This window comes from Oncorhynchus keta, unplaced genomic scaffold (genome assembly GCF_023373465.1).
Source record: "Oncorhynchus keta strain PuntledgeMale-10-30-2019 unplaced genomic scaffold, Oket_V2 Un_contig_7431_pilon_pilon, whole genome shotgun sequence".
Taxonomy (NCBI): domain Eukaryota; kingdom Metazoa; phylum Chordata; class Actinopteri; order Salmoniformes; family Salmonidae; genus Oncorhynchus; species Oncorhynchus keta.
The window spans coordinates 1-11134 of NW_026289457.1; the positions used below are offsets into that span (position 1 = coordinate 1).

Consider the following 11134-nt stretch of genomic DNA (forward strand, 5'->3'; position numbering starts at 1 on the left):
GGCCTGACAGACGTGTAGGCCTGACAGACGTGTAGGCCATGACAGATGTGTCCTGATAGACGTGTAGGCCTGACAGACGTGTAGGCCTTGACGTGGAGGCCTGACAGACGTGTAGGCCTGACAGACGTGCAGGCCTGACAGACGTGTAGGCCTGATAGACGTGTAGGCCTGACAGACGTGTAGGCCTGACAGACGTGTAGGCCTGACAGACGTGTAGGCCTGACAGACGTGTAGGCCTGACAGACGTGCAGGCCTGACAGACGTGTAGGCCTGACAGACGTGCAGGCCTGACAGACGTGTAGGCCTGACAGACGTGTAGGCCTGACAGACGTGTAGGCCTGACAGACGTGTAGGCCTGACAGACGTGCAGGCCTGACAGACGTGTAGGCCTGACAGACGTGTAGGCCTGACAGATAGTTTGACACCCTCTCTCCGTCTCCAGGTGACCTCAGTGTGTGGGCTATCTCTCCAGAAGAGAGGAAGAAACATGATAAACAGTTTGACACCCTCTCTCCGTCTCCAGGTGACCTCAGTGGTGGGCTATCTCTCCAGAAGAGAGGAACAAACATGATAAACAGTTTGACACCCTCTCTCCGTCTCCAGGTGACCTCAGTGTGTGGGCTATCTCTCCAGAAGAGAGGAACAAACATGATAAACAGTTTGACACCCTCTCTCCGTCTCCAGGTGACCTCAGTGTGTGGGCTATCTCTCCAGAAGAGAGGAACAAACATGATAAACAGTTTGACACCCTCTCTCCGTCTCCAGGTGACCTCAGTGTGTGGGCTATCTCTCCAGAAGAGAGGAACAAACATGATAAACAGTTTGACACCCTCTCTCCGTCTCCAGGTGACCTCAGTGTGTGGGCTATCTCTCCAGAAGAGAGGAACAAACATGATAAACAGTTTGACACCCTCTCTCCGTCTCCAGGTGACCTCAGTGTGTGGGCTATCTCTCCAGAAGAGAGGAAGAAACATGATAAACAGTTTGACACCCTCTCTCCGTCTCCAGGTGACCTCAGTGTGTGGGCTATCTCTCCAGAAGAGAGGAAGAAACATGATAAACAGTTTGACACCCTCTCTCCGTCTCCAGGTGACCTCAGTGTGTGGGCTATCTCTCCAGAAGAGAGGAACAAACATGATAAACAGTTTGACACCCTCTCTCCGTCTCCAGGTGACCTCAGTGTGTGGGCTATCTCTCCAGAAGAGAGGAAGAAACATGATAAACAGTTTGACACCCTCTCTCCGTCTCCAGGTGACCTCAGTGTGTGGGCTATCTCTCCAGAAGAGAGGAACAAACATGATAAACAGTTTGACACCCTCTCTCCGTCTCCAGGTGACCTCAGTGTGTGGGCTATCTCTCCAGAAGAGAGGAAGAAACATGATAAACAGTTTGACACCCTCTCTCCGTCTCCAGGTGACCTCAGTGTGTGGGCTATCTCTCCAGAAGAGAGGAACAAACATGATAAACAGTTTGACACCCTCTCTCCGTCTCCAGGTGACCTCAGTGTGTGGGCTATCTCTCCAGAAGAGAGGAAGAAACATGATAAACAGTTTGACACCCTCTCTCCGTCTCCAGGTGACCTCAGTGTGTGGGCTATCTCTCCAGAAGAGAGGAAGAAACATGATAAACAGTTTGACACCCTCTCTCCGTCTCCAGGTGACCTCAGTGTGTGGGCTATCTCTCCAGAAGAGAGGAACAAACATGATAAACAGTTTGACACCCTCTCTCCGTCTCCAGGTGACCTCAGTGTGTGGGCTATCTCTCCAGAAGAGAGGAAGAAACATGATAAACAGTTTGACACCCTCTCTCCGTCTCCAGGTGACCTCAGTGTGTGGGCTATCTCTCCAGAAGAGAGGAACAAACATGATAAACAGTTTGACACCCTCTCTCCGTCTCCAGGTGACCTCAGTGTGTGGGCTATCTCTCCAGAAGAGAGGAAGAAACATGATAAACAGTTTGACACCCTCTCTCCGTCTCCAGGTGACCTCAGTGTGTGGGCTATCTCTCCAGAAGAGAGGAACAAACATGATAAACAGTTTGACACCCTCTCTCCGTCTCCAGGTGACCTCAGTGTGTGGGCTATCTCTCCAGAAGAGAGGAACAAACATGATAAACAGTTTGACACCCTCTCTCCGTCTCCAGGTGACCTCAGTGTGTGGGCTATCTCTCCAGAAGAGAGGAAGAAACATGATAAACAGTTTGACACCCTCTCTCCCACCATGGGCTACATCTCAGGTACCAAGACACCGCATGCGTCCACACCAACATTTTACTACGTTTTCTCCCCCATCTCTCCATACTGTGATGTCTTTTCTGTTGTCTCTCTCTCGTTCTCTCTTTCTCGTTCTCTCTCTCTCTCGGTCTCTCTCTCTTTCTCTCTCTTGTTCTCGCTCTTTCTCTTTCTCTCTTGTTCTCGCTCTCTCTCTTTCTCTCTCTTGCTCTCTCTCTCTCTCGCTCTCTCTCTTTCTCTCTTGCTCTCTCTCTCTCTCTCTCTCTCTCTCTCTCTCTCTCTCTCTCTCTCTCTCTCTCTCTCTCTCTCTCTCTCTCCCTCTCTCTTGTTCTCTCTCTCCAGGGGAGCGGGCCAGGAAGTTCTTCTTGCAGTCGGGTCTTCCCTCCTCGGTTCTTGCAGAGATATGGTACAGACAGACACACACATAGACAGACAGACAGACAGACAGACAGACAGACAGACAGACAGACAGACAGACAGACAGAGGAATTTCCAGGTGACTAAAGGAGAGCAGTCGTTGATAAGGTCATTTTAAAAGATTTTACAAGTTGCTCAACAGAGAATTATAATATTATTAACCTTAATCCTTAACAGTCTAAGCTGGATGGAGGGGGGTTATTTAGCTATTTGATTTTGATGAAACATTTGATTTGATTTATTAGGATCTCCATTAGCCAATGGCGACAGCTAGTCTTACTGTGGTCCGACATTACAGACAAAACCATTGAATTTGGCCTTACTGCTATTAGCACATAGAAATGCATTGGATACCAGATTCATACATGGAAAAACAGATGGTCAAAAATATATCAGAGAATAAAGTTTCATTTAAAGTTCCTGTCCTGTATCTGAGAGATATAAGAAAGACCAGGGTTGTTATTATTATTATTATCATTTGTTTATTTAATTTATTTTGGCGATAAACTACTTCCATATCCAGTCTCTTCAGAAAGTATTCACACCCCTGGACTTTACATTTAGTTACTTCCTGAATATAGAATGGATTACATTGTCACTGGCCAGTAATAGATTACATTGTCATCGGACAGTAATAGATTACATTGTCACCGACCAGTAATAGATTACATTGTCACCGGCCAGTAATAGATTACATTGTCACCGGCCAGTAATAGATTACATTGTCACCGGCCAGTAATAGATTACATTGTCACTGGCCAGTAATAGATTACATTGTCACACACAATACCCAATACTGTCAAAGTGGAATTATGTTTTTCAACACTTTTACAAATTAATACAAAATGAAAAGCTAAAATGTCTTGAGTCAACAGTTATTCAATCCCTTTGTTATTGCCTAAATAAGTGAATGGGTAAAATGTGCTTAACAAGTCACTGTGTGTGCAGTAATAGTGTTTAGCATGATTTTTGAATGACTACCTCATCTCGGTACTCCACACATCTGTAGGGTCCCTCAGTCGAGCAGTGAATTTCAAACACAGATTCAACTACAAAGACCAGGGAGGTTTTCCATTGCCTCACAAAGAAGGGCACCTATTGGTAGATACAGATATTTTTAAAGCAGACATTGAATATCCCTTTGAGCATAGTGACATTATTAATTACACTTTGGATGATGTATCAATACACCCAGTCACTACAAAGATACAGGCGTCCTTCCTAACTTAGTTTCCGGAGAGGAAGGAAACCGCTCAGGGATTTCACCATGAGGCCAATGGTGACTTTAAAACAGTTAGAGTTTAATGGCTGTGATAGGAGAAAACTGAGGATGGATCAACAACATTGTAGTCACTCCACAATACTAACCTAAATGACAGTGAAAAGAATGGAAACCTGTACACAATAAAAATATTCAAAAACATACATCCTGTTTGCAACAATGCACTAAAGTAATACTGCAAAAAATGTGGCAAAGAAACTACCTTTTTATCCTGAATACAAAGTGTTAGGTTTGGGGAAAATCCAATACAACAACACATTACTGAGTACAACTCTCCATATTTTCAAGCATAGACATGGCTGCATCATGTTATGGGTATGCTTGTCATTATTAAGGACGGGAGTTTTTCAGGATAAAAAGAAACAGAATGGAGCTAAGCACTGGCAAAATCAGTCGGCTTTCCACCAGACACTGGGAGAAGAATTCACCTTTCAGCAGGATAATAACCTAAAACACAAGGCCAAATATACACTGGATTTTCTTACCAAGATGACAGTGAAGAAGAGTCCTGTAAACGCCAGCTGAGAGGCACTTAGGAAGTCCGCTACTGAATCACACACCGTCACAGAATACAGTAATAGTCCTCAGCCCTTGCGCCTCCAGTCAAACACTATAAACATTTATGAGAACAATCCATAACATTCTACCCGCACCTTGCGTGTGACTGGAACGAATTGCAAAAATCGCTGAAGTTGGAGACTTTTATCTCCCTCACCAACTTCAAACATCAGCTATCTGAGCAGCTAACCGATCGATGCAGCTGTCCATAGTCTATTGGTAAATAGCCCACCCATTTTCACCTACCTCATCCCCATACTGTTTTTATTCATTTACTTTTCTGCTCTTTTGCACACCAATATCTCTACCTGTACATGACCATCTGATCATTTATCACTCCAGTGTTAATCTGCAAAATTGTAATTATTCGCCTACCTCCTCATGCCTTTTGCACACAATGTATATAGACTCCCTTTTTTTCTACTGTGTTTTTGACTTGTTAATTGTTTACTCCATGTGTAACTCTGTGTTGTCTGTTCAGACTGCTATGCTTTATCTTGACCAGGTCTCAGTTGCAAAAGATAACTTGTTCTCAACTAGCCTACCTGGTTAAATAAAGGTGTTCTCAACTAGCCTACCAGGTTAAATAAAGGTGTTCTCAACTAGCCTACCTGGTTAAATAAAGGTGTTCTCAACTAGCCTACCTGGTTAAATAAAGGTGTTCTCAACTAGCCTACCAGGTTAAATAAAGGTGTTCTCAACTAGCCTACCTGGTTAAATAAATGTGTTCTCAACTAGCCTACCTGGTTAAATAAAGGTGTTCTCAACTAGCCTACCAGGTTAAATAAAGGTGTTCTCAACTAGCCTACCTGGTTAAATAAAGGTGTTCTCAACTAGCCTACCAGGTTAAATAAAGGTGTTCTCAACTAGCCTACCTGGTTAAATAAAGGTGTTCTCAACTAGCCTACCAGGTTAAATAAAGGTGTTCTCAACTAGCCTACCTGGTTAAATAAAGGTGTTCTCAACTAGCCTACCAGGTTAAATAAAGGTGTTCTCAACTAGCCTACCTGGTTAAATAAAGGTGTTCTCAACTAGCCTACCTGGTTAAATAAAGGTGTTCCCAACTAGCCTACCAGGTTAAATAAAGGTGTTCTCAACTAGCCTACCAGGTCAAATAAAGGTGTTCTCAACTAGCCTACCAGGTTAAATAAAGGTGTTCTCAACTAGCCTACCAGGTTAAATAAAGGTGTTCTCAACTAGCCTACCTGGTTAAATAAAGGTGTTCCCAACTAGCCTACCAGGTTAAATAAAGGTGTTCTCAACTAGCCTACCAGGTCAAATAAAGGTGTTCTCAACTAGCCTACCAGGTTAAATAAAGGTGTTCTCAACTAGCCTACCTGGTTAAATAAAGGTGTTCTCAACTAGCCTACCTGGTTAAATAAAGGTGTTCTCAACTAGCCTATCTGGTTAAATAAAGGTGTTCTCAACTAGCCTACCAGGTTAAATAAAGGTGTTCTCAACTAGCCTACCAGGTTAAATAAAGGTGTTCTCAACTAGCCTACCAGGTTAAATAAAGGTGTTCTCAACTAGCCTACCAGGTTAAATAAAGGTGAAATCAATAAAATAAACTAACACTGGCAGATTGTGTATTACAGAAAGGGAAAATATAACAAATGCTAAACATTAACTTTATTCACAGTACACACACACACACACACACACACACACACACACACACACACACACACACACACACACACACACACACACACACACACACACACACACACACACACACAGACGTGTGCTGGCATTCGATCTTGTGACCAGCTGCTCTCCAGCAACACACAGAGTAAGGAAGTAACACGTAATCAATATGTCTAGATGTTTGGATGGATATATGGATATTCCATAGTAATGACCCTCTCTGACCCCCAGGGCGCTGGCTGACATGGGTAAGGATGGGAAGATGGACAGGTTGGAGTTCTCCATCTCCATGAAGCTCATTAAGCTCAAACTGCAGGGCACGCCCCTTCTCCCAACTTTGCAATCATCATGAAGCAACCGCCAGTGCCGCCCTTAACCCCTCCTCTCTGAGACGCCATGTCGCCTGTATCTGTTACTTTAAAACAGACAGCGGACACACATGCGTAGACTTCTCTTCTGTTCTCAGTATGTCTGTAGATGCTTCATCTTAATATTTATTTTGTCTCTTTAATGTTGTGTGTCTCCAGGAATCAGTTCCGTGCCAAACCTTTCTATGATGCCTGGAGGCATCGCCATGCTCACCCTAACCTCTCATCCATGACACCTATGGCGGCCTCACCCCCCATGATCCCAACAGCTACAGGCATGGCCCCCTGGTTTCCGTCCAACGTGCCCATTCCCTTGCTGCCGTCCATTGGCAGCCCCCGCTTGCCAACGGCACTATGGGTATTCTACAGCAATTCCCACCAGGGTACATGGGGACAGGTAAGTCTCTGTCTCTGTATGTCTCTCTGTGTCTCTGTATGTCTCGCTCTGTCTCTGTATGTCTCTCTCTGTCTGTCTCTGTATGTCTCTCTCTCTGTCTCTGTATGTCTCTCTCTCTGTCTATGTCTCTCTCTCTCTCTCTGTCTCTCTATGTCTCTCTCTCTCTGTCTCTGTATGTCTCTCTCTCTCTCTGTATGTCTCTCTCTCTCTGTCTCTCTATGTCTCTCTCTCTGTCTCTGTATGTCTCTCTCTCTCTCTCTGTCTCTGTATGTCTCTCTCTGTCTCTGTATGTCTCTCTCTGTGTCTCTCTCTGGGTCTCTGTATGTGTCTCTCTGTGTCTCTCTCATCAGTGGTTTCAGCAGGTGTGCTGCAAAACGTTCCCCTCATCTTATACACCCGGTTGATTAGATTTGGGAGTACCAGTGTCTCCTAAAGACAGCATCATACATTGAACTCATCTTTTATCCATGTTTCAGGCAGTTGTTACAGTTGTATAATTTATTTTTTAAAGTCATTTTTGATCATTTATTTCACCTGTGAGAATCGTTAGCACTGATCAGGCTGAGCTGTACCACGGCCTCTGTCACAGAGACAAACGGACATGGCTTTAAAACGTAGAAACTCGCTTGTCTCAAACTGTTGAAAAGTAATATAATATTAATATTATAATATTAACAGGGCTGCATTTCTATCTATCTCGTATTCACAGGACGCTCTTAAAGGGATACACACATTCATCATGATGAGTAAAGGAACTTATTCACAGGACACTCTTAAAGGGATACACATTCATCATGATGAGTAAGGAACTTATTCACAGGACGCTCTTAAAGGGATACACACATTCATCATGATGAATAAGGAACTTATTCACAGGGCGCTCTTAAAGGGATACACACATTCATCATGATGAGTAAGGAACTTATTCACAGGGGCGCTCTTAAAGGGATACACACATTCATCATGATGAGTTAGGAACTTATTCACAGGACGCTCTTAAAGGGGTACACACATTCATCATGATGAGTAAGGAACTTATTCACAGGGCGCTCTTAAAGGGATACACACATTCATCATGATGAGTTAGGAACTTATTCACAGGACGCTCTTAAAGGGGTACACACATTCATCATGATGAGTAAGGAACTTATTCACAGGGCGCTCTTAAAGGGATACACACATTCATCATGATGAGTAAGGAACTTATTCACAGGGCTCTCTTAAAGGGATACACACATTCATCATGATGAGTAAGGAACGTATTCACAGGGCTCTCTTAAAGGGATACACACATTCATCATGATGAGTAAGGAACTTATTCACAGGACGTTCTTAAAGGGGTACACACATTCATCATGATGAGTAAGGAACTTATTCACAGGACGTTCTTAAAGGGATACACACATACATCATGATGAGTAAGGAACTATGAAAATAATTAGTTTATTGAAAATTGTTCATTTTTTATTATGGATCAGGGTCGTTAGGAAAAATAGGTGTGCAGCACTGGTCTTTCTTTCATCAAGGTGTGTCCCGGTTCAATAAAGGTTGGGAACCAGTGCTCTATATTTCATTAATACTGTTAGCTCCAATGGCAATACCTTAACAAGGCCCCTGCGAGCAGTCTGTCTAGAAAGGAAATGAGAGGAAGTGCTGTGTCACCAGGCTCTACTGAGTGGATATCATGCTGTATTTGTAATGAAACCATACAATGTTAATATAAATGGCCTTCATAAGGAACTCAATCAACGTGTGTGTCCAGGCATGTCTCTCTCTGCACCGTACGTATCCTCTCATCTGGGTCCCTCTGCACCGTACGTATCCTCTCCTCTGGGTCCCTCTGCACAGTACGTATCCTCTCCTCTGGGTCTCTCTGCACTGCACGTGATCCTCTCCTCTGGGTCCCTCTGCACCGTACGTATCCTCTCCTCTGGGTCTCTCTGCACCGTACGTATCCCTCCCTCCTCACCGCATTTATCCTCTCCCTCTGTCCTCTGCACCGTCACGTATCCTCTCCTCTGGGTCCCTCTGCACCGCACGTATCCTCTCCTCTGGTCTCTGCACCGTACGTATCCTCTCCTCTGCCCTGCACCGCACGTATCCTCTCCTCTGTCCCCCTGCACAGTACGCATCCTCTCCTCTGTCCTCTGCACCATACGTATCCTCTCCTCTGGGTCCCTCTGCGCATCCTCTCCTCTGTCTTCTGCACAGTACGTATCCTCTCCTCTGGGTCCTCTGCACCATACGTATCCTCTCCTCTGTCTCTCTGCACCGTACGTATCCTCTCCTCTGCTCCCACCGTACGTATCCTCTCCCTCTGGGTCCCTCTGCACAGTACGACCTCCTCTCCTCTGGGTCCCTCTGCACAGTACGTATCCTCTCTCTGTCCCTCTGCACATGCGTATCCTCTCCTCTGGGTCTCTCTGCACCGCATTTATCCTCTCCTCTGGGTCCCTCTACCGCATCCAGCCATGCCTCTCCGGGCCTCTCTGCACCGTATGTATCCTCTCCCCGGGTCTCTCTCTGCACCGTCGTATCCTCTCCTCTGGGTCCCTCTGCACCGTACGTATCCTCTCCTCTGTCTCTGCACCGTATTTATCACTCCCTCTGGGTCTCTGCACCGCACGTATCTTCCTGGGCTCCTGCACAGTACGATCCTCTCTCTCCTCTGGGTCCTCTGCACCGCACGTATCCTCCTCTGGGTCCTTTCACCGCATTTATCTCTCTCTCTCTGGGTTCTGGCAGTACGATCTCTCCTCTGGTCCTCTGCACCGCATTTATCTCTCTGGGCTCCTCGCACCGCACGTATCCTCTCTCCTCTGCCCTGCACCGCATTTATCCTCTCCTCTGGGTCCTCTGCACAGTACGTGACCCCTTCCTCTGGGTCCTCTGCACAGTACGATCCTCTCCCTCTGGGTCTCTCTGCACCGCATTTATCCCTCTCCTCTGGCTCCTGCACAGCAATGCATCCTCTCCTCTGGGTCTCTCTGCACCGTACGTATCCTCTCCTCTGGGTCCCTCTGCACAGTACGTATCCTCTCCTCTGGGTCTCTCTGCACCGTACGTATCCTCTCCTCTGGGTCCCTCTGCACAGTATGTATCCTCTCCTCTGGGTCCCTCTGCACAGTACGTATCCTCTCCTCTGGGTCTCTCTGCACAGTACGTATCCTCTCCTCTGGGTCCTCTGCACAGTACGTATCCTCTCCTCTGGGTCTCTCTGCACAGTACGTATCCTCTCCTCTGGGTCCCTCTGCACAGTACGTATCCTCTCCTCTGGCTCTCTGCACCGTACGTATCCTCTCCTCTGGGTCCTCTGCACCGTACGTATCCTCTCCCTCTGGGTCCTCTGCACCGTATGTATCCTCTCCCCTGGTCTCTCTGCACCGACACGATCCTCTCTCCTCTGGGTCCCTCTGCACCGCACGTGATCCTCTCCTCTGGGTCTCTCTGCACAGTACGTGATCCTCTCCTTCTGGGTCTCTCTGCACAGTACGTATCCTCTCCTCTGGGTCCCTCTGCACAGTACTGTATCCTCTCCCTCTGGGTCCTCTGCACAGTACGTGATCCTCTCCTCTGGGTCTCTCTGCACAGTACGTATCCTCTCCTCTGGGTCTCTCTGCACCGCACGTATCCTCTCCTCTGGGTCTGTCTGCACCAGCACGTATCCTCTCCTCTGGGCTCTCTGCACCGTACGTATCCTCTCCTCTGGGTCCTCTGCACAGTACGTATCCTCTCCTCTGGGTCCTCTGCACCGTACGTATCCTCTCCTCTGGGTCCCTCTGCACCGTACGTATCCCTCTCCTCTGGGTCTCTCTGCACAGTACGTATCCTCTCCTCTGGGTCCCTCTGCACCGTACGTATCCTCTCCTCTGGGTCTCTCTGCACCGTACGTATCCTCTCCCTCTGGGTCTCTGCACCGCACGTATCCTCTCCTTTGGGTCCTCTGCACAGTACGTATCCTTCTCCTCTGGGTCCCTCTGCACAGTACGTATCCTCTCCTCTGGTCCCTCTGCACAGTACGTATCCTCTCCTCTGGGTCTTCTGCACCGTACGTATCCTCCTCCTCTGGGTCCCTCTGCACCGTACGTATCATCTCCTCTGGGTCTCTCTGCACCGTATGTATCCTCTCCTGGGCTCTCTGCACCGTACGTATCCTCTCCTCTGAGTCCTCTGCACCGTACGTATCCTCTCCTCTGGGTCTCCTGCACCGTACGTATCCTCTCCTCTGGGTCTCT

The 11134-nt window shown here is 46.8% G+C and overlaps 1 protein-coding gene across 1 annotated transcript; it reads left to right on the top strand.

The window, feature by feature from the left end:
- Nucleotides 1–552: 552 nt before the first annotated feature.
- Nucleotides 553–6486, top strand: LOC127926327 (uncharacterized; the record flags this gene model as incomplete). Its single annotated transcript, XM_052511759.1, has 4 exons — nucleotides 553–846; nucleotides 1009–2235; nucleotides 2573–2636; nucleotides 6366–6486. Coding segments are annotated over 4 exons (1706 nt in total), but the record flags the coding sequence as incomplete, so codon positions are not given.
- Nucleotides 6487–11134: the final 4648 nt, after the last annotated feature.